The sequence below is a fragment of the Vidua macroura genome, chromosome 18 (genome assembly GCF_024509145.1).
Source record: "Vidua macroura isolate BioBank_ID:100142 chromosome 18, ASM2450914v1, whole genome shotgun sequence".
NCBI classification, from domain to species: Eukaryota; Metazoa; Chordata; class Aves; order Passeriformes; family Viduidae; genus Vidua; species Vidua macroura.
The window spans coordinates 7,619,887-7,643,806 of record NC_071588.1 but is presented as its reverse complement, the minus strand read 5'-3'; the positions used below and the strand labels follow the sequence as shown (position 1 = coordinate 7,643,806).

Sequence of the window (23,920 nt, the reverse complement as noted above, 5' to 3'; positions counted from 1 at the left end):
AAGCTTATTAGTTTTTTCCCACGGCCAAAGAATAAATGCTTTTTAAAAGTTAAGAGGAAAGCCAAATAAGATCACACCATCTGAGTGTGTGAATCAATTTGCAGATTAACCATATGGAGCTAAGTTAATGATTAATGTGCAGGTACTGAGCATACTATGCTTCTTAATAAGCTTTAAGATTATCAGTAATATTTCTCTTAGTTTCCTTACACCCCACTGGAGTTAAACCAAAACTTCTGTTAGTTATTTATGCATACAAACCTTCTTTTGCACAAGCAAGGCCTCCAGACCCTCCACCAATGACCAGAAGATCATACTCATTCTTTCCTGTGAAGAGGACGTGAAAAAAAGAAGGAATAGAAACAGACCAGGAAGATGGGAGAGGTATGTAAGAAGGACAGTATTCAGAGTACACCTATTTTTACATTTGATTATTGCCGATTTGGGTTTTCCTCACTTCACTCTAGTGCTGTGGTTTGCTCATTAAGCTATCTACTCTGGTTTTGTGAATTAAATACAGAAAATAAAGCAAACAAAGTGAGAAAATAGATTGAATTTTTACATAATGACCCAAGTGGCTCATAATTAATGCAACTGAGATCCAGTACAGGTCTCTGTCTCAGAATTACAGCAGCAAGTTCTACGCAGATATTTTTCCGCGGGGTCACTTTATCGGACTCAAAGCTTTATACGCCGTGTGTGCCCCGCCGGGGCGTGGGCCGCGGTCAGAGGGAAGCTGGCCCCTGCTGCCACCCCGGCCACTGCACAGACCGGCCTCGGAGCAAACCGGCCCCGGCTCGGCGTGAGGCGCCGGGAGCAGCCGCAGGTGAGCGATGGCTCCTTCTAGGGAGGGCACGGGGTCGCTGCTGCTTGCGGGGCCGTCACGGGCAGGGCGGGCACCGAGCCCACGCAGCATCCGAGCCCGGGCGGGGGCGGCTTCCCCTGGAATTGCCGAGCGGGCTGGGAGGGCCGCTACGCTTTGGCGCTAATTCCGCAGGAATGAATCCGCTCTGGGGCAGCCCCAGCCCCACTGCGGAGCCCCCACCCCGCTGCACCGTCCTCTGAACCTGGCGGTCCCACAGCGCCCAGGCGCCGAGGGACGGGCTCCGCAGGAGCACCGGGCGCGGCCGTGGCTGCCAGAGCCCTCACGGATGGAGGCGGCCGCCGCCTCGGAGAGGAGGGGAGAGGCGGCCCGGTCGCCACAGCAGCCGCTCTAGTCTGTGATCTACGGGTCGTTGGAAAGGCTTGGGGGACCTTCCCCAGGCGCTTTGGGCGTCGGAAGGCGCGGGCAGCCGCTTCCCGCGAGGAGCGGCGAATGCGCGGCCGCTGCCGGGCCCGAGCCCCGCGGGTACCGCGTACCTGAGAGCGCTCGGAGCGTACGGCACAGCCCCGACACTGCCGGGGGACGCGCCCGCCGCCACAGCGCCGCCATGCTGTACGGCACAGGGCCCCGCGCCCGCCAGGACCCTGCGGGGTGGCCGCGCAGCGCCTGAGCGGAGGGCGGCGGGGCGCAGTGGGGATCCCGCGCGGGAGCCGCCTGAGGGGAGCGCTCGGCCCGGAGCCCTCACGGGGCTGGAGCGGGCGGGCACAGCCTCTGGCGCTGGCGAATCACACACACCGGCACGGAATCGTTAGGATTGGAAGGGACCTCTGGAGGCCACTCAGTCCAACCCCCCGTACAAAGCAGAGCCGCCTGGAGCAGGTGGAATGCTGGTTTGGAATGTCTCCAGAGAGGAGGACAGCAAGACCTCCCTGGACAGCTATTCCAGTGCTCTGCCACCGCCAACATAAAGTTGTTCCTCATGTTCCCGCGTTGTTCCTGCGTTCCTCATGTTGAGGTAAAACTTCGTGTGTTTTAGTTTATGGCCATTGCATCTCATCCTTCATATCATTAATGAGATTCCCTTTCAGTCTTCTCTTCAGACTAAAGAGGTCCAGCTCCCATAGTCTATCCTCACAAGAGATGCTCCAACCCCTTCATCATCTTCATAGCCTCTGCTGGACCCTCTTCAATAGTTCCTTGTTTTTTTATACTGAAGAGCCCAGAATTAGACACAGTATTCTGAGCCCAGTTATGGCCTCCTCAATTAAAATCAGTTAAAAATTGCATTAAAATGAGACATTTGGAAGGAAGAAAAATCCCACAGTTTGCTTGACTGGCTTCACCCCAGATCCTGCTGTAGAAAGGGTTTGGGGAAGGCCTTTTGGGAAAGACAAGGAGCATGATGACTGCCCAAAACCTCCCCTGATATCCAAGACCTGTCCTGTCCCCTCTGAACCATCCATCCCTCTGTAGCAGATGTGGTGAAAGGAGCTGCCACAGCCCCTCCTCGGGTGCAGGGCACTGGCTGACAGAAACCTCTGAGGAGGTTTGAACAAAGCACCTTCCGTGAGGTGTTAGAGGCTACACACAGTGTTGCTCTGTGTTCCTGTGACTGTGATACATTCAGGATCGTGAGCAGGACTCAGGTCTGGAAAAAGGGGTTCCTCTGCTGGCATGCTGGAGTGGGGCACAAGTGATGTGGGTCAGTGACCCTCATCAGCACCAACAGCTTGCACACATGGCTGGGCTGTGGTGGGACAGATACCTACTCGGGACAACCTTTCAGAAGTGCCTCCAGTGCATCAGCCTCCAGCAGCATTCCCTATCCCTGTGCCACATGCCTGCTCTTGACCTATCCTGAATGGGAGCTGTCAGAGTTAATAATGCCTGTGATGTGTTCTGACAGCCTGAGGTAAAAGGCCTGAAAGCTGGCATTGATCAAAAAAAAATCAAGGAACAAGTTTTCCTTGTTCAGAGCTGTTGGCTTGGCCTTTACTGAAGCTCAGTACTCGCCCTGCCTGCTGCCCTAGGTAGTGGAGCATATGTGTTAAGTGCCACCACAGCCAAAAGCAGAGTTTGGGACAAGAGAATCATATGCTTTTTCTACAGAAAAAAAAAAAAGGTTTTAGGCAGTCGTGGTTCAGGCTTTGGAGCAGGGGCCCCGCTCACAAGGGGGCAGCATCCAACCATTTTGTTTCAGAAAACATCAATTCTCTGGTCTACAGCTGAGGAGAGATGGTAGGAAATTAAAATACTCCAAAGAAAGTTTTATAGAATTCACTTCACATCCAGTTTAGTCTCTCTTTTTTTTTTTTTTTTTTTTTTTTTTTTTTCCCCCCAGTTAATGTTTGAAAATACATGGATGTTTGAAAATACATGAAAAAAGGCAGGAATTATTATCACTTTAGTAAGTGGATTGATGACTTTTTTCCAGCATCATTGCTATTAAACCTCCCTCGCCACAAAATACAAGAAAACCAAAGGCAAACCCCCTCTTATCACTAGAAACACTGTTACCCACTGCAACAACAGTAGAAAGAAATGACTGGAGCATACTGAGAGGTCTTTGAATTAAAGAAACCTTTGAATTAAAGAAACCTTCAGAGATAATCTTTTATGCTTTTCAAGGTGCGTGCATGCAAAGTTATTTCAGCTTTTCATGTCAGCCGCTATTCTGAGTTGAATCAGGCAGTGTTGAGCATATGCTCTTCACACTGATTTAGTTCAGACATGTAGGATCAAGGGTAGAATTAACTCTCCCCAAACACAAAACAAGTTTATGTGAGGAGATGTCCCTGCAGCATTATGGTGTTCTGCTAATAAGGAAAGGCCTTAAATGTGGCAAAGTGAAACGAAACTGAACCAAATGAAAGAAAGGTGGGTGTCAGTTTCTTCTGCTATGTCTCAAGTGAAAGCATGAGAGGAAATGACCTTAAAATGCTAAGGGAGGTTCAGATTAGAAGGTACAGCTGTGTGTGATGCTGGGGTGTGCCCAGCCCTGTGGCTGTATCCCACAGCTCAGGATAAAGCAGTGCAGTTCCACAGGTTTCCCATCAGGACCGCCAGCTTCAGAAGAAAGTCCAAAATCTGTGCTGTGCCATTCCACTTGTTCTTGTTCATTCTCACAGGCGTGATCCTCAAGAGTGATAGAGACAAACAGCAGCAACGAGGAGTGGGTTGTGCTGATGGTGACAGTATCAGTAAGAGCAGCAGCCCCTGGTATTTCCTTCTGTCAGCACTGAGTAGGTGTGTCTGTGCTGCACTTCAAAACTCTTTTTCAGGGACAGGAGACAGATAATGGTTATCAAATGTGGTTTCTACTGTATACGTGGCTCAGCTCATATGGCTTTCTACTCTTAATTTAATTATTTTGTGGTTAGCATTATGTTGATTAGATAATTAGTGATACACATTTATATATACATATATATAAAATATATGTTAATTTCTTTGAAGAAAACAAGTATTAAGTCCTTTAGCAGCAAATACATTATATTAACAGGAATCATTTAGATAAAGCCTTGTGTTTCTGCAGTGAAAGCAAATACTTCCAAAACTGAGATGAAAAAAACTTCTTCCAAGATAGTTATCAGATTTAACATCATATTTCCATTGAATTTTGTTAGTTGTAGCTTGGCATATTTGAAGTCATAAATAAACTTATACTCTAGTTGTGGCTTGGTTTATTTCCAGGTGGAGATGTTTATTCAATATACTTTAAAGAGTGTGGTATTAAAAGGATAAAGGAGACACCCTGTATCGGAAATGTACACAAATCCATTCAACAAAAATGGTGCTTTGTAAGTCATGAATTGATTTTGTTAGCAGGCAACTTTCTCCTTTTGAATTTATTGTAAAGACAGCTTGCAATTCTGTATGTTGTTTCCTTTGTAGGAAATACAAATATTACATTTATCAATGGCTTACTTAAATTCTTCCTCACAAAATGACCAGGACTAAATACTTTTTCTACCAAATCTTTTAAAAATTTTGACTTTTCAAGTGCATCTTCTTGTCTTTCCTGTTTTTCTGGCATAGTTTCCTTCATGTCTTATTACATTCCTGGATCAGCAACCAGGGAGGGTGGGGTGAAGAAGAGAGGTGTCAGGTAGATACTGTCTTTGGAAGTCATCACTTCGTGTCCTTTTTAGTGGGTGGGGTGGGAAATCGATTCTCTCCGAGGTTGCATTTTGTGGTGTGATCTAATGAATAATTTACAGAAGTGTCAGTGAACTCTACTGGGTCACTGGTTGAACTAAGCTGTCTCCGCATGAGGTAGGACCTTTTTGTTTCTTACCATCTCTCTCTTTTAAAGATTATTCAAGAATTATTTTCATAAATTTGTCTCAGAGTAGGATTAGTTCAGAATTTAATCTATGCCTTTTTATTCGTTCCTTCCTTCCTTAACATAGATCATCTGTTCATAGTTTGACCTGAACAAGTAATTGATTGCAAGTAAGGGAAAAAGACAGCAGAAACAGATGAAGCTTCATGTAACGCAAGTTCTTGGCTTCATTCAAATGCTTCAGCACATATTGCCAAAAACGTGAGGGTAGAAAAAAGAGAAATGTGGTATACTTAACTGCTTCAGAGTTTTTGTGACGAGTTATAAAGTCTTTGAAAATTGAGAGGTTTTTTCAATCTTCCTGATAACCTTTTAAGAGGCTTTGTAAACACAAAAGAGTCTAACTGCTTGTATTAACTGTTCAAATTTAGAGTACAACTTTGCTGGCCACCTTTCTTCTCTTTTAGCTGTTTCCTGTTTTAGATATTGCCAGGCAGTTTCCTGATTCAGACATGAGTGGTGCTTCCTTTCTTCAAAATTCCTCTTTTGCGTGTTTCTCAGCAAGACAGACTAATTTGACTGTGGAAAACAGCGAATTCCCATAAAAGAAAATCCCTCCTGCTATTCTGAAAATGCAAGCTCAAAAGAATTTTCTTCCACTCAGTGTTTCACATGATCTGTGGGGTTTATAATGTGCTAGCTCTCCTGTCTCCCTTTGTTTCGGCTTTTAAAAACCAGTCTTTGTCCAGGATTATTAGAAGAAGGGAATGCCATTTGTTGTTGTGCCAGGCATGGATTTAGGGGGAAAGGCTCTAGCTCCGTGCTATGCACAGCAAGTGGGAATGGCCCTGCCAAGCTGCATCATGTGACTGCAGCTGGGGGCTCTATCCATGAGCAAGTCTGCTCAAGTTTGTGCAGGCAGATCAGAGCTAAAGTGGCAACTGTCAGGGTGAGTCAGCCTGAACCAGCCAGTTATCCTGAGCTGCTGCCATTCATGTGATGTTGCTCCCAGGCTAATGCATCCTGGTTCTACACCTTCCCATGGAAGTGCCCTGTGAATCCAGTACCTGATAGATATTCTGAAGTCTTTTAAGATCTTGGCCCTTCATAAAAACTGTATTACACCAATACATTTGTAGTTCTCTGCAGTTCTCTAATCTGGTTGTATTAATATCAGGGCAGATTCTTACTGTCTGGACAAGGATAAGTCCAGATAGTATGGATAGTATATAAATTTATGCACTGTGGCGTTTGTAGCATTGTTAGTACATTAGTAAAAACTTGCAAAAATATCCATACTTATATACAGACCATGTGTTGGGCTAACAGATAAATTAAAGAGAGGCATAAACCAATGGCTATCAGGCTACCAAAGAAACTTCTCTTGGGGAAGAAAATATCCCATAACACATTACAAGACTTCAATTTTCTATTAACTTGGAAGCAATTTATGGACATTATTGCACACTTTGGGTGGCTTAACCAACTGAACCTCCAGTTTGTCTAACTTGCAGTTATTGCCATTCACCATTTTTACTTATGTAATGAAATATGTAGACAACAGCAAGGGTTACTTGCAGGCGTAGCTTTTATCGCACAAGTAAACAGCTGTGGGCAGGCAGAAGCAAGTTTGCTCCTCCCATGCTTTGAGCCTGAAGAATATAATTCAGCTCCAAGTTAGAAGACTTTTAGAAGTGTTGTCATGGGATATTGCTCAATCAGGGAAGTCTTGGCACTAAATTATGCTGCTAAGCAGAAGCTGGGCTGACACCACCCACAACTAGCCGTAGTTAACTGCAAGGACTTCTCCAAAGAGCAGCTGTATACTTACACAAGGTAAAGCTGTATACTTACTCAGTGCTTAAGTAAGTTTTGCTGTTTTAAACTCTTTTCTCCACAGCCCAGCAGTAAAAAAAAATTCTCTGCTAATTTGAATTGTGGGAGGCATCAGGGATCATGCAGACACAACCAGCTTTTGACCAAACAGGAAATTACTGTCAGTGAAGCTGGACTGCAGTATTGCTTACTTCATTCTTTGTTGTGCTTGATGTCTGGATTATAAGAAAATATTTGCAGAGCTAAAGATCTGTTATACATGGAAGAGATAGTTCAAAGTTATTCTGTATTGACATTGGGGACTGTGCTGTATTGCAGGGTCTTAGTTATGTTTTGTTTAGAGCTACTAGAAACATTTCAATCTTCACCCACCTATTTTTCCCCACAATTCTTTATTCAATTAATCTGCTTAAAATTATTTGGTTTTCTCTTGTCATGCTCTCAGGTGGTCCCTAATTCTTTCAAGGACCTCCCCTATCACTTGACAAAGCCTGAAGTTCTCAGAACTTCAGCTCCTGTTTCTGCCACATTTGGTACAAACACATTCTTTAAGTCTTTAAAAAGTTTCTAGGTTTGAGCTTCAAACGCTTGTTGATTAGGTCTGAGCTTTGCAGTGAGAATACAGGAGAGAACTATTACCATACTGTGTTTGGGATTCTTCGTTTTGGTTTTCTTCTGATTTTCTTCGATGATGCAATTTAATTGCAGCTGGGTTATATTGTTCCTACCTTGAAGGAAACAGTATAGACAGACAAGCTGAGAGCAAGGTTTATTAGAATAAGCCTCTTCTTTCATCTTAGAGCTGTTTGTAGCAAAATATTTGTCCAACTAGAAGCCACAGAAATTCAAATGTGCTATTTATAATGTATTGATTGCAGCTCCTCCTGTAGTTGCTATTAAGCCATTTGCTATACATACCTCGCCTGCCTCCAGCAGCACTCTATATTTAACCCGCATGCCTAGGTCTTGTTCCTACCAATTCTGCTCTGGCTGTAGCATGCCACGTCTGAGCTGAAAAAAGAACTAAATCCCTTGGGCCAAATTCATTCCTGAAGTTGCTTGATTGAACACATTGCATTTCTACTGAGCACAGATTTGGCTCACACCTGACTTTGTCAGCATTCACTGTGCTGTAGCTAAGTAACAAGAGCACTGTCGTTAGGGGACAGATGAATAGATTTCTCTACGGTTATTAGAGCACCGAGCACCTTTAAGGAGTGCAGAATCTGTGAAAGGAGGAGTTGGGGAAAAGGACAGCACTCCTTTTAGAGTCTGTGTAACAGAACTGATAAGCTATTCCTGTGATGTGATCGAATGTGACTGAATACTGCAGGCTCTTGGACTCTTATTCTGTAAAATCCACAGGAGAGCAGCACAGGAAAAGATCGGAGGGAACAGCTTCTGCTATACTAAGAAAGGTACATGTTTATATTTTCTTATTTGTCAGGCTTGACATGATGTGTTATCTTAGAAAATGTCACTATTTTAAACAGTGGTGCTTATGAAAGAAGTGGTGTTTTCCACATTCTGACTGGCACTCATTGTCAAGAAGCCAGTCCGTGGGCAGCAACAGCTTTCATGGAGAAAGAGTAGGACATATTTGTGTGCAATGCATTTGTACTGTATTGTAAATCTTGACAGCTGAAAGAAGTGAGATGAGATAACCCTGACTAAATTGAAAATTTAATTTATGGCTATAAGTATGCTGGAATTTGGTATTCATTTATATTGAAGAAAAAGCTGAATGAGAGTCTAGCTTCAGTTCAGTCACATTTGGCTGAATAGCTGCTTTTATAAGATGTATTTTATGGAGGTACTCATTCTCAAGAGGGAGTTCTGCTACTGCAAAATATCTCTGAAGTAGAGACAAAAAGCGAGTACTTTTGCTTGCCAGCCCTGTTGGTGCTTATATAGTATCCTTCTGATGCTCATGATGGATATTTTTTACTTTCTGTCCTTTACAAACAAACTCATATTTACCAATACTGTCAACTACGTCATACTGATGAACTCTGTAAACAACCTTAAACAACCTTTACTTTGTCTCTGCACTTCTGCTTACTCAGTCATGGGCTTCTCCAACAAAGCCCTCAGGTTCAGAACCACATGCATTTGCACAGCTTTGCAGTATTGAAATACAAAAGAAAAACTTCCTGATTTACAGCTTTAGTTTGCATTAATGAGAAAAGAATTTGATCACGTTAACACTGCAAGCAACTTACTTGCCACCCAAGTTTAGCAATGTTTCTCAGTAGTCTGGTACCCAGTTTACATCTGACAGTCTCATACTGTTGTCTTTCAGCATTCCTTCAGGATCACTGGAATTAAAAGTGACTGGGAATTTTTTGAAAAAACATAATTTTGGCAGCAGTCCTTGAAAACAGATCTTAATGTGTGAGGCCATTCTAAAGCTCTTTCAGAAAGCAAATTTCTAGACAGATACCCTCTATACCCACTCCAGGCACTTTTCTGGGGAGAGCTTTCACTCAGGATTTGAAACCAATCCCTACCCTGCTCTATCTCAGGCTCCCTCTTCCCACACAGTGTTTGATTACCTGTTATGCTGTGGTGAATCCCACCTTCCCTGGCATGTTAGAGTTGTTAATTTTCATAGAAAGAAGTCATCATTTCAGCAGAGATTTCCTTCCTAATCCTTCAGATCCCTCAGCAGGTGTCCTCACTACCAAGTTTCAGCTGTGCACTCCCCCCAGCCTGAAGATCAGCCTGTGGACAGCAGAAGGCTGTGCTGGGAGAGAGACAGATTTACAGTAGATTAGCTGGTAGCCTTGGAAGCAGGGCAGGAGCATGCAGTGGGGATTTGGGACACTAAGGATTCAGCCCTGTAATATAAGGAAGAGACTGTGAAATAGGTCTGTCTGAGGACAATTACCCATTTTGATCTTTCCTCTTCCAGCCCTTTCTCCCTACCTCCGTCTGGGGCAAAATCATTCAATAAGAGTTTGATTTTACTCCCTCGGGAACATGAAAATCTCAGCTTAGAAAACTCTTCACAGACCAGCTCCTAGTGTGCTGTCAGGGCAGAGTTCTTTCTACTTTTGTCAGTCCACTGCCTGTAGGATTTGTACAGTTCTGCTGAGCCACCCTAACCACTGGTCTTAAACACTGGTACAAATAGTACAAACACATCTGGAGTGCTCCAGTAGGAATAAGAACTATCAGAAACAAACACTTCCTAGGGATACCTGAAAAGCTGTCTTTGCTTAGGGCCTGGTAAAGTGCATTTCATATACTTGAAGAATTCTCTCACCCCAAACTCTGGCTTTAATCATGCAGCGTGTTCACTAGGTCAGTCTGGATTATAATGCTACAAATTCCTGTGGACCTGCTTGTTGGATGGAGATGAGGCCTCTCTGTGTGGCCAGTTCATTCTAAACACTGCACTTCTTTATGGGGCACACAACCATTCTATAAACCTGCTTTGGGTAGTAGCACCCAATGCCATCTAAAGAATGGCTACTGGGAAGGGAGTTTTAAGTGGGCAGCAATTATCCTAATTGAAATCTATGTGGGGAGAATGGATTTAAACATTCTTATGAAGCTTATTTGATGGGGCTCCCAAGCAGGCAATAGGCACTTTTCTGTTCTCTTCCTTTCATTCAGTAAGAAGAAACTTGTATTTGTTTCCTTTCAACCTGAGGACAGGGAAGAAGAGGGAAGACAAAAGGCTGTGGGAACAGAAAACAATCATCAGAACTTTGCATTTATAGAAGACAGAAATTTTTGTAGTCATGGCAGTGAAACTAAACTATAGTAATTTGAAAAAGACTGAGAGGTAAATCTAGATTTCAGGCAAGAAATAGTGAAAAATTATATAAAGTCTGCTCAGATTGTTTTAATGATGTCAGTGGAAAATCTGAATGTCAAACTCCAAGACTGTTTCCATCGAAATACAAACTATCCACATTTGGCAATATGATGATTATTCTCAGAACAGTTGCACTCACTTGAAAATACATAAACAGTAACAAAAGAATAGAAGGTAAAAAGATATTTTTTGACCTTTAAATGTACTAAATTATGAAGCTGTTGAATTGTGTTGCCTACAGCAACAGAATACAATATGTTTGGCAGAAGTTAGTTTAGACTTTCTGACCAAAATACTCTGCCTTTCTTTCTCTGGGAAAAGATCAAGAAAAACAAAATGCCACAAAAGAGAGATTGCCTCATTCAAGACAGCATAGGACTAAGAGTCAGAAACTCCAGTCCCAGCACAGCACAGATCTCCTCTGGCCTAATGCAGAACATTGTTAAAATATGTGTAGAAATGTGCTGACTCTCCTGCGTTGCTTTCACAATGCTTCATAAACAGCTAATATATCCTTACTAGTGTGCAAATCCTCTGCACACTTCAGTGCATGAGTGTCTAAAGGCATAATTTCAGCAGAAGCTGAAAAAGGTTGAATGATATAAACTTATCAAGTGCTCCCCATTCACCTGGTTATGTGAGTTAATAAAGTCAAAATTAGATTCTAAACCCTTTAGCACCAGAATGCTAAAGTACTGTCTGGATGCGTGGAGACTCATAATGAACTCTTAAACAACCAACCAGTACTTGGCAGTTAGATTAAATGCATGAAAAATTATAGCAAGACTGCATGTACCATTTTCCTCAAAGGCCTGAATTGTCAGCTGGCTGAAAGCCCTTTAGGAAGGCATTTGAAGCACTGCTTGTCTCCACATTTTCCCAGTTGTTCATAAACTCAAGAATAATAATGTCACATAGGCATTTGCTGTGCAGACAAAACTACTTTGCCTTTCCTCAGGTGTTATACATACATTCATAGCAGGGACTTTTCTGAAAAAGATTTATTCAGCCTTACAATGCCTTGAAAGTTTACACATGTAGCAGTAACTTTTACTCTTGTGGCAACACAAGGGAGATAAGACAGCTCATCCAAGGCCAGATAAGAAAAACATTGCCAAAATGAGACTGACAGCTAAGTCCCCTGGCTCAGGGTCACAAAGTTTACTCTCATTCCAGCCCTGGAGAATAGAAGGCTAATATATGTGCTGTCTTTGTACAAAAGGGTGGGGGTATTTGTGATAATGTTTAGGACTTAATTTTTAGTACAAAGCAAAGCAATATCAGTTTATCTAAGCTAAAAATGTAATGAGAAGCTCTGTAATTAGGCTTAGAAGGATTCACCTTGATTAGAGAAATGTTCTATCCAGCAGTTTTTCACCTCACAAGTATTTCAATATTTGTCATCTCTTATTTTTGCATCGGTAGGAAATGACATCTTCTTAATTACTCATAATGTAGTGAAATGCAGGCTTCAGAATAGTTAAATAATCAAATTTGATACTTCTTTAATCCACTGAGTGTGAATCTCACTAGGGTATATGCTTTTGTTAAAACTTAGACCATTTAAACATGCTTACTTTCACATGCTTATTTTTCTTCTCAGTAAACATCAGTTTTTAGCAAAGGGATATTGGTTTGGAATCAGAGAAGCAGTTGCAATCAGTAGTTTACATGACATTTCCATACACCTTCCTCTCACAGTGCTATGAAAACTTTGTACAGTTTTTATGAAACAGTGAAAAAGATCTCAGTTCAATCTGGTTACTTGGACTTACCTTAAAAATTGATGTTACCAATTGTTCTAATCCTTATTTTTTCATGTCAGGGAATTCTAGGAGCAATTATTTTTTAGCAGAGGTTGGGAAAATGTACCAGAAGGACTGATAAGTAGCATTACTGAAAGATCCTTATTGTAACCATTGGTGAAATGTCTGGAGTCAGCTGCATGAGAATAAAGAACAGGATGTATTGGTTTGGGCTCCATCACACGAGCATTTTTATGATTTTAGAAAAACTGAAGATCATATGATAGTAAGGGGATACTGAATCCCCTAACTTAACATCTGTTGGCATAATAGCAGATCCCTAAGTCTGAGCCAGTTTTCATGGTTTCTTTTAAAGCCATTGGAATGACTTAGGTGTTTCATCTCCACAGGCAGTTAAGCTGGGGCAGCAGATTCCCACATTTTGTGTCTGCTTCTCTCTTTGAAAATGTGTTTTAAAATCTCTGTAAACTGAAACAGAGGTACTCCCATTCAAATGCTGATTGTTTGATTATGGTGTACATCGGGGAAAACTGCTGAGCTGCATTATCAAGTTATGATTTGGTCTTATGAAACCTGCCAAAATGAGTAAGATTAGATGCATAAGAAAATAACTCAGTGCTTTAGAAAGACTCATCAGTAGTTTGACAGGTTTGGGCATGAAATTTTAATATGTTTTCTTTTAAACTCTGTCTTCTCAAAACCAGATGTACTGATACGTGTTATTCATTCCTTCCCATAATGTTGTCCCTCCAGTTTTCTATTTATTCCCTTGCTGAATTTTTCATTTGCCTGCTATTTTCCACTTCAAATTTTAGCTTTCAAAGAGAAGGCTCCCTTTATTATAGTGTTTCTAAAGCACAGAAGAGGTTGCAGTGCTAAGCAGTGTATTTGGAACCTCAGTATAAGCATTAAATAATAAGAGTGGCTGCCTTTTAATAAGTGGTTATGGGAAACTTGACTGTATGCAAGTTTTATTGCATACTTAATGAATCTCATGAATCCACATTACAGCAAAAATTACTGTTGCATTTTCTAAAGCTGTCATAACACGACTGTCTCCTAGGTAGTGGTAGCTTTAAATTGGTTGAATTACACACTTAATTTTCATATCAAATATTTTCCAGCTAAGAATATGAAAGCAATTACCTATTTTGGTACAGATCTTTTTTCCTCTGGGTGCATGACCATCACCATGCCTCTTGATCTTGGCAGACTGCCTTTACAGTCTACTGCTGTCACTAAATTTATTTTCACACCTAAGAAGACAGAAATTAAGAGGGACAAACTTTGAAAAATACTGTGTTAAAAAAAAAAAAAAAAAAGAAAAAAAAGTGTCCTTTTCCTCTCTTTTTAGAAGGTACCTCCTCTGGAAAGTGGTTTTCAGGATAATTGCCTCCTGAAGGAGTTCTGCTAAGAACAACCCATACTGCCAGTTTATGAAGGTGCTGGGGTGTTATACAGAAATATTAATAATAAAAAAAACAATAGTTGAAAAACATTCCTTGATACTTCAAAAATAAGTGAACTCATCAAGGAATGGAAAAATCAGCATGCACTCTGTGACCAACCTCTGGGGAAGCAGGGGGGCTCTGCTCTTCCATGTGGTACCATTCATGTGGGATTCAAATGCAAAGATCTGAGGCACTGTAAAAAGTGGATCCCTCTGAGTACTTGATTCAGTCAGTCTGAAAAAGAAGTCTCAGCATTCCTGCAGGACAGGGAGCAGGGCTGAGTTAGTCTACAGAGGCCATTTCTCCCTGTTTAGAGAAATCTCATGAAATGGTCTCACATCAATGCTAAGCAATAAAGGAGGAAAGCTGTTCCCCCAAAAATACACTACCTAGTTCATCCTGCTGCTCCCATCCCTTCTCGCTGTCTGACAGATCTTTGAAGGGCAGCCCCAAACATGCTGGCAGGATCTCATAGTGCTGAAGCAACAGCCTGTGGCTAGAGGGACCTGACTGTAGCTGGACTGCCACCAAGTGAGTCACAGGTTTGCTGGGTCACAGTTTCACGTGTCCAGGGGCAGGAAAGTTAAGAGACCTGCTGGCTTTAGGAAGTGTTTTCTGGGCTCCATCCATTCATTGGAGTTCAGAATAATTATCTCTCACCTGTGTCAGTAATCCAAATCCATCAACAACAACCATACAATCAACTAAGTCATGAAAGTCAAGGAAAGACCAGTAAAGTGAAGCTAGAGAGATGTTTAATGTTAAACTAATGATCTTTCCACAGCCCAATCGAAGTTCTCAGTGAACAGATAATGTCAAAAATTTTCATGTAGAAAAACTAAAAAGAGCTGAAGTCCTCCCATCTGAAAGGTGCAGGACAATTGGGCCTAGTCAATAGAACTTCTGCACAGAGGGAAAGAAGAAAAATTGACATCCAAGCCTTCATTATCCTGTTGAAGTAATGAAACAGGCTCACATTAGCTATCAAAAAACATTCAGAAGGTCCAAGAAGCAAGATTTTCATGTACTAATGACGCTGGCAGGCTCTGAAAGGAAACGTCTCAGGTCAGACTTTGCAAGAAAAGCATTAAGGGTAACTGTTAACATTGGTGACTGCTTAAAAGCAAAAGAAATAGACTTTTAACAGCTCCAAACAAATCATACTTGCTCTGCAACAAAGATAAGAGAATGACTGAACAAAATCAGCTGTACTGTATCTTGAGCATATCTCCATGGAAACTCAGTCATCTTCTGAAGTCAAAATGTGTTCTGCATGATGATTCAAAATTTAAGTAGTGGGATAGATCTTCCCCATGTGTATATGCCAAATCCCAGTACAGAATGGAGGTCAGACTATCCATAAAAATTAGGATTTTTCTGGGACAATATTTGGGGAAACAAAAAAGAGAAGCAAGAACAAGTAGGAAGAGATTTGGGGAATGTTGTTATCTCCTAGAATGAGATAATCCTTTTGTCACTGGTCTTGGGTAACTTAGGCAAAATTTTTGAGGATGTTGTAGCTCCTATTGGAGCTAGAAAAGATTTGATGCTGGAAGCTCCTTGTGCAGTGGCATGCTTGGAGCCGGGACTGAGCAGCTGTGTGGGGGAAGGGAATAGAGCATTAAATAAAGCTACTTGTTGACTGCCTGTAAAATTGGCTTCTAAAGGAAGCGCTACAGAGCACCATCCATTACCAAGTGACAGAGAGCCTTTTACAGCTACTTCAGACACAATCATAATTAAACTCTGTGTGTTCCTATTCAGTAGGGTTGGTTGTGGGTTATTTAGCTCAATATTTACAAAAGGGACAGCCCTCTCCTGTACAACCTTAACCCTGGGTTGTTTTTCTCTTTTCTTCCAGATGCTGGAGAGCTCTTCAGTCCCTTTGTTCATTGTCTTCATTTTGCTTTTCATTTTGCTGCTCATTGTGTTGCTCATCAGGAAAAATGGCACTGCTGCCCTTATCTGGAATGAAATAATCCGGGAGAAAGTAACCAATTTCATCATGAATCAGAGCAAAGAACAGAGGATTTTAAATTTTGTGCTGCAGAATGCAGTCCGAGGAGACCCCTGCAGTGTGGTGGACACTATAGATAAATACTGTTCCCAGAAAGAGTGGGCCATGAACGTGGGTGATGAGAAAGGTAATTGCAGCAGGGGTCAGCATCTGAAAGATCCTTCAAGACTAGCACAGTACAGGACATCTGATTGTATTTACATGGCAACTTCCATCTGCTGCTGCAAAAACCTCAACCCACACAGCCTTGTGGTCAGCAGAGTAGTTCTGTGAACAGTCATGCCTCCTCATGCAGATGTTTTTGAGGAGGGGTGTCCACTGACTCATCCAGAAAGTCACAGCCCCAGATGTGGGTTTCTGTGTTGTGCACATTGCAAGCGTGTAAGCAGAGAGTGGCAACTTAGGGGAAAAATCTAGGGTTGCATTATACCTCACTTTTTACAGAGGGTGCCTTCAAGGCATAATTCATTATGTTAAATACTTTCAGATCCTTAACAACAAGATAGCAAATTGAAAAAAACCACCAAAATTGTGTTTAACTATATGAATTTTGTGTATGCAAGCATAAATTAGAAGTTTCTGTTGAAGGGAGAAATCATTCATGTCATACAGTATCAGACATTGTTGCTATTTAGCAAATAGATAATCTTGTTCTTGTCTCCTAAAGAAAAATATGGGAACAAAACCTTTTTTTCATAGCTGCAGGAAAACAGCAATCTTTTCAAAAAACTATAGAGACAAAATGTTAATATGTTCCCTTAAGAATTAGAAACAAAAGTACCTCTTGCTGGGAAATTTCTGGTGAAATTTGCTTCGTCTGGGATTAACACAGCTAATGAAAAACAACTGTAAGCATTGTGATAAAAATGCTCTTCAGACATGTGTACAGTTTTTGAAAGTAGCTCCTAGGCATACCTGGCTGGGGTGCTTAGCAGAGCATAACTGTGGGCCATGGCTGAGTAGGAATACTTAAAGCTCTAAACTTTGAATATTTGTGATTAAATTCTTAATAATTTCACTCTAGTTTACCTCTGATGGCCTTTCCTCAGATAAAAACCAGCAAAGCTTTAGTCTCTGAGATTTCAAGAGTGACTAGATAGCCTCAAGATGCCTCATCATCATATTCATAAACAATACTCAGAAAAATATCCCTTAATGACCATGGCCTAGCATAAAATCCCTTCCACTACTTTTTGAGTTTAGTTTTCTAGTTTCTAGCCATACAAATAAGAGGAAATTTCTCACAAATAAATCTCATAAATAAATCCTTTTCTTCAAAAGGACTGAATATAGTCATTGTCATTTCTTTTTTGAACATTTTCTGTTGTTAACAATTGACTAATGTTTTCCATCTCACAAATTCATGCAGTGAAACCAAATATTTTGCAGCTTTGTAAGCAGACTTTTCTTTTTTCCTTTAAAGATGAGTATTTGGAATAAGAAATTTTATATCAGACTACAGCACATAACATTAGCAACAAACATGAGCACTCAAAATCCAGGAGTCATGTATTTCACAAATATGGCCAGTTTCTGCAGTAAATTCTTGGGAAAAATTACTGCATTTCCCCCTTCTAACATTATAAATTAGTTGTTTCAGGGAATTACATAAGTTATATAATTCAGGGAATTCCTTACTCAGAAATATGTATATTGTGAAACTAAGATTTCTTTTAGTTGAAAGTTTGCACTTTAGGACTTAAAATGTCCATGATTAACTTGATCACAGGCCAGTTTGCAAAGGATACAATATATAATTTGACATCAACTCTTAATTTTTGAATGTCCTGAGCAACTGAGTACATGGATTTTTTTTAAAGTTTCTTGTCACTAACTTGCTCTTCTGTGTATGAACCAGTATGATTTTGTCAAAAGGTAATCTTTTCCCATTTTAATCAGGTAAAATTCTAGACAAGACAGTGGAAGAGGCCAATCCATCAGTTGCCCTGGAGCTGGGAACGTATTGTGGCTACTCAGCAGTGAGAATTTCTCGGCTACTGAAGGCAGGAGCTCGTCTGCTCACTGTGGAGTTCAACCCAAAATTTGCTGCTATAGCTAAACAGATGATTGAGTTTGCTGGAGTACAAGATAAGGTAAATACCATTTGTCTGTAACCACTACAGCAAAACTGGTTAGATTTTTTTTTTTTTTTTTCTTGTACCCATGGGCCTTATAAATTTAACCAGCTCCATGCTTACAGTGCCTGACCTCTCACAGCAGGACTTCACTATGTTGCCTTCCAAAAGCCAGAAGAATACTGGGTTTCTCAATATAAACTAAAAGGTTCAAATTGGTATCAAGACTAACTACAAAAAACTGAGCCATAGTCCAATTTGTTACAAAAGCTCACAGGAATCAGTTGTATTATGTGGAGTGGATGTCAAATGAGAAGGATTTACCCAAATCTAGCTGGTCACAGTAACCATACCTAAGTTTTATGTAGTCAGAGGTGTCTTGACTCTCTATAGCTGGTTGAGATGCAGGTGATTCCAGTCTATAACCCCCCTCCCAGGTTGGGGGATTCATGCCTGAGTAGTGCCTGTCTATTCAGCAGACATCTCACTTCAATGGAGCTGGAAACACTGAAGGAAATAAGTCCCACCAAGGGACCCTCTAATGTGTTTCTTAACTTCTTGAAGAGAACCTGAAGTACCAGTGACATGTAAAACTGCATTTGTCCATCTGACTTAATCTCCTGATCAGCTATGAGTCATAAAACAGGCATTTCCTTACCACTTTCTTCCTCCTTTCATGGCATATGGTGCTTGCCTGACAAAAATCCACGTGCAGCAGCTGCTTTCAGTTTAACAGTAGTTACTCCAATAAATCTGTGAGGAAGATGTTAACAGCCTCTGTCCTGTCTCTTCCCTCTACTGGCCATATAAATTTTACATACTGTAGCCTCCATCTTTTTTCTAACCTAACCTGTTCTCTGCATTTTTTCCTTCCCTTGGACTACAAGACTCAACTGAGATGTAACTAAAAAAAAGTAATTAAAACCACTGTTTTCAACAGGAGATTTCATGTTTCCTGTAAAGATACACATTATACAACAAAAACAACAGGTCACTTTTTCTGTTGTTAATTTAAAAACCAGCAAAATCCAAAACACCCAAATTCGTATTCTGAAACTTAACTGAGTTGGTTTGTCAAAAATAGAAAGGTACATTTGACCTAACTCTATCAAATAATTCAACTGACATAATATTGAGCTATAAACATGATCCCTGATGTCTGGCTACAATTTAAAATGAGCTGGGAGCATGTAATTTTTCTTAATGGTTTGCAATTCATCACATGGATTTGTATTTCAGGTAAAACTCCTAGAAGGCCCTTCAGAGGAAATTATCCCTCAGCTAAAAAAAAAATATGAAGTGGATACTCTGGATTTTGTCTTCCTGGACCACTGGAAAGACAGATACACACCAGACACCATCCTGCTTCAGGTCAGTATGCACAATTCCAGTCTTAGAAGTAAAGCAGCAAATATCTTCATGTCTGTGAGGCCTCTATTCTTTATGAGGGACCTCATCTGATGTAAAATGAAGACTGGCAGCCAAAATAGCAGCCTTACAAGGAAAGAGGATTTGAAGGACAGGACCCTAAACTTTTGTTAAGGACACCTGCCAACACTACATAGCTCAGGACGCAGTGAGTAGTGCTGAACCATTCTGTTTCCTGAACATACAGGTGTGCAGTAGAAATCCTCCCTGGAGGAGTGCGTGGCCTGAGTCTTACATTCCAGGAGTGTGTGCATGGTCACCAACCAGAACACTTGACCCAAAGCCCATCCTGATCCTGGGAGCGTGTGAGACTTGGGACCTGCATATCCCAGCCCCACCTCTCTAATTTCCTCAGTACCCTTTGTTTGCCTGGGTCTGTGGTGTCAGCAGAGCCTCTTGATGAAATACCATTTTGGTAGTATGGCTATGGTAGCATGAAGTATGACTTGTCTTGGAGTTCTTACGCTCTGCCTAATTACTTGGCTGCAAAGCAATGTTAAGAAGAGTGCAGACTGCCCCAGCCAAGTACTTTCTAGGGAAATGCTGTCCAACTCTATGTCCAGCCCCAAATGTGTAAAAATTATGCTTATTTCTTCCCAAGCTGCCTTTCTGTGGGTATTACAAAATAAGTTGGCTGCAACAGCAGTAGGCAGTGGCAAAGGACTTCTGGATAGGAAGGTATTTTCAGGTGTTAAATAACTGAGATGGACAACATCTGTACCTGTCAACACAGCACATACAGATACTCTCCTAGCTGAATTTTCTACAACTGCCTGTTTCTATGGAAGTGCCATTTTTAAATTATTTTCTTCACAAATAAATCCACTTTTTTGAGCCTGCCTCTTAGATTGAGAACCTGCCAAATAATTCCTGACCCCTGCCTGAGGACTACAACACTATTTTCTGACCCAGCCTTCCTTGTTTTTTAGTTTTAAGCCCTGTCCTCCAGAAAGCTGTTTGAAATTTGTTTGGGGTTATGAACAGCTAGTATTGAACTTACACAGCAGTAGCTGAAGAAAATGTTCCCTCCGTACAGTTATTTTGTACTCAGAGAATGCTTTCTTTTAAACTGCCTGTGTAAGGATGACTGAGCTCTTTCCACAGTGCATCCTTATCGGAACTTAGCCTCACAACACAGCCAAAACAAACAGACGGTTTAGTTCCAGGGTAGTGGTCAGTCTGATGCAACTGTGATACAAAGTTGCAAAAAAACTCCTGTGAAATTAACAAGAGAAAGACAAAGAAAAGATCCTCAGATTTTCTCAGATGTCACAAACTTTCTAAAATGTATTCTCAGCAGGTATTGCAGTATGAATAGTGAATATGAATTATGAATATATTCAGATGAAATATGTATATATTGGCAGTGGTCCAAACAAAAAAAGCCAGACATGAAGACCATCTGAAATCCTGATGACCAGTGGAAAATCCAATATGTTGTCTCTTTTAAGCTTCTGTAAGCTGTGCAGTAGAAACAGACTGGAGGGTATTTGACACGTCTCTAAAATCACTTCTACTGTGCTGACTGATGTTCAGTCCCCAGAGGTAAGAGCAATAAGCTCAACGGCTTCTGCAGGACACTCATCAACAGAACTACTCTCATAGACTGGGAGTGACAAAAAACACCCCATGTTTTGGCTACAGCTACTGCCTGTAACAACAGGATAACAACAAGCTGATTTAGCTACAGAATTTGTTTTAAAACAGCTGCTAAGCCCAGATAAGCAGCTTCTTCTAGACAAAAAATACCAGTAAAAATTAGGTTTCTAGGTTTACTGAACATAAATGTTGCACTTGAAGTGACTGTTACAAGTTAGTTACGTCTTGTGGGAATTTGTCAGAGGGATCTTTATTGTGCAAAAACCTCACTTCATGCCCATATCCCAAACAAAAAAGCAGGAAGTTGTTCAAGATGAAAGGAAAACAAGCACAGAAAATCTTTCATTCTTTTAGCAGTTCTGGAGTCTGACTGAGACTGGCCAAAGCAGTACATGCTACTGTCAGGTAACCTAAAGAGCTACTACAACAATTTAGTGCCGTATTAAAAAAGTTTTTAAACATGAGGCATGGCAGCCAGAACAAAGCCACCTTACTGATCATGTAGACATAGCTGGAAACAAGCTGAGGTGCAAAGCACACACTTCCACTTGATTTGCTATTTCAGAATCATCATCTCTAATGTTGTGCTAATAAACAGAAAAAGCAAATGACCACAAAGGATCCGAGAGTTACTCAGCTTCTCCCATGTCTCTCTGACCTTCCAGACCTGTACCACAATGCATTTTTGGATGCAGGCACTCAAGTATACCTGGTTAACATAAAAGTACATTACATTCAAGCCAATGTCTGCTTAACAGCCACTATGAAGCCATTTCTCTTCTTTCTAGGAATGCAACTTGCTGAGGAAGGGCTCAGTTCTTCTGGCTGACAATATCATTTTCCCAGGAGCTCCAGATTTCCTTAACTATGTCCGCAAGAGCCCCCATTTCCAATGCACTAATTACCCATCTCATCTGGAATATATGCAAGTGGAAGATGCTATGGAGAAGGCTGTGTTTTTGGGATAAAGAGAGTCATTAATAATCCACTTTTTTTTTCAAATGATGTAAATGCAACTGCACAGGTTAACTTGTCCATGCTTTACAGGTTTTTTTTTTTTATTATTATTATTTTTTTTATTTTGGAGATTGTAATTAAACAAGCACTAGTGATCTTTTTAGGAAGGTAGAAACTGAAATATGGAGTAAGTTTGGTCTGTGCCATTGTTCCACATTAACTCGGCAAACCCAAGGTGATGCACATTGCCTTGCCTTGACCAACACATCATCAAACAACAGTCTGTCATTTTGAACTCAACTTGAACAACCACAGTTTGGGTGGAGAAATATACTGCAACTTCTGAAGACTTGTGTCCCCAAGCTAAACTCATTAATCATTAGCAAGAGTGGAAAAAAACATCCATGTTGCAAGAAAAGACCATTTCATGTGCCCTATTTTTGCTAAATTACTAGCATGCTTCTTGATGCAGTGAAGGCTCCTATTGTGAGATCAGATACTTCTTTGAACATTTACTGCAAAAGTTAATCATCTCTATGTGAGAGAAAAGAGCACACACTGAAAGAAGGCAGACCCATGCAGTGATGAGAATAACAAAACAGAATTTTGAAAACACAAACAAATAAAATTAATAATCTGCCCACACAGAGACAGGGAAAACTGTAGTAGTAAACAGATTAAAATAAATACAGTAACAGGTAACAAAAGGAGCAGACTCTTTCCAAAATACAAAACTACATAGTATTTGACCTTGATAAAATGCTGGTTTTCCCCTCATTATACTGTACATAAATAGTACGTGCTTTTAGAGGCAGGGCAAGCTGCTTACTCTGAAATGTTGGGTGTGTTTAAGATGCTCTATAGAAATAAAGTCCAGAGAGAATGGGTTTCAGCAGGTGGGCCCCGCACGCCCTGGTTAACCTCAGTGCTGTTACACCATGTGAGTAGTGTCGGTTGTCATTGAGAAGATTCAAAGCCAAATACGAGGTCTTTAACTCACCTGAACAATGCAGTGGCATTTCCTAGCATGTCCTGCTGTGATTATATAAGGCAGCAATGGTCACATTTCTAAATAAAAAGCAAGAAACAACAGAGCAGGGGCATGACTTTCATTTTTTCCAATGAATTCTGTACTGCATGTGAGGCTTCCAGACGTGAAACAGCCACAGAAAGAACCAACAATTGAAAATCAGAGTGAAAATCAAGGACAACCATTCTTGTCTTTCTCAGTATGAATTATTTCAAGCCTGTTATGAGTTTCTTCCTTGTATAGCCCACCTTACCGCAGTGGTCCCTCCCCTGGCCTGTGTGCTGCAGAAAATCCACCTCCAGGACACTAGTAAGGAGCAGAGGATCACCAAAAGGAAACTAGAATGGGCTAAGGTGACAGAGTCAGTTTAGAAATGGACCAAGCAAACCATGGTGACCCAGCCAGTTTGTACAGTGTGCATTTCACAGGGATAGGAGAAGGCAACACTATCAGAGTTTTCCTGACAAGGTAACTCTGTCATATCGTGAAAGACACAAGATTTCCTGTACTAGGTTAGATTATGCAGAAGCAGCCTCAGGTGACTCTGTTGTGCTGTTCTGTGTAGAGGCAACACTGAGTTCTAACACCTCCATCTTGTACTGTAAGTCAGTGATTCATTCTGTAACATTGCTGAGCAACATGTCCTCTTGGTATTCAGCTCAAGTCCAAGTCATTGGACCAAAGTCCTTCAGGTGGCTGGAAGCAATTTTTGCAAAATTTGCAATGCAAAATAATCTTCAAGCACATTTACTGGCATATACAAGTTTCTAGAGAAAACTGGAAAATCCGGATACATACAGTGGACCAGAAAATTTGTCTGTACATCT

The 23,920-nt window shown here is 41.1% G+C and overlaps 2 protein-coding genes across 7 annotated transcripts in view; one reads left to right on the top strand and one right to left on the bottom strand.

Annotated features, from left to right (window-relative positions):
- The window catches only part of TXNRD2 (thioredoxin reductase 2), a 30,315-nt gene extending 28,909 nt beyond the window's left edge, over positions 1-1,406 (bottom strand). The window contains exons 1-2 of the mRNA XM_053994033.1: positions 1,360-1,406; positions 262-327 (exon numbers count right to left, since the gene is read on the bottom strand). The gene's annotated coding sequence lies outside the window, so the exon portion shown is untranslated. The remainder of the gene's footprint in view (positions 1-261; positions 328-1,359) is intronic.
- Positions 290-23,155, top strand: COMT (catechol-O-methyltransferase). Of its 6 annotated transcripts, none has more exons than XM_053994036.1 (6): positions 5,065-5,098; positions 8,310-8,362; positions 15,849-16,131; positions 17,904-18,097; positions 19,319-19,450; positions 21,895-23,155. In XM_053994036.1, the coding sequence occupies exons 3-6, from the start codon at positions 15,849-15,851 to the stop codon at positions 22,072-22,074; spliced, it is 789 nt and encodes a 262-aa protein (XP_053850011.1). In that variant the 5' UTR covers positions 5,065-5,098; positions 8,310-8,362; the 3' UTR covers positions 22,075-23,155. The 6 variants fall into 6 exon arrangements, with proteins under 6 accessions (XP_053850009.1, XP_053850014.1, XP_053850013.1 ...); XM_053994035.1 differs by lacking the exon at positions 5,065-5,098 and adding an exon at positions 6,769-6,944; XM_053994034.1 differs by lacking the exons at positions 5,065-5,098; positions 8,310-8,362 and adding an exon at positions 290-384.
- Positions 23,156-23,920: the final 765 nt, after the last annotated feature.

Coding starts and splice junctions, on each gene's coding strand:
- COMT (XM_053994034.1), top strand. Junction 16,132..17,903: donor GAACGTGGGTGATGAGAAAG/GTAATTGCAGCA, acceptor CATTTTAATCAG/GTAAAATTCTAGACAAGACA. Junction 19,451..21,894: donor CAGACACCATCCTGCTTCAG/GTCAGTATGCAC, acceptor TCTTCTTTCTAG/GAATGCAACTTGCTGAGGAA.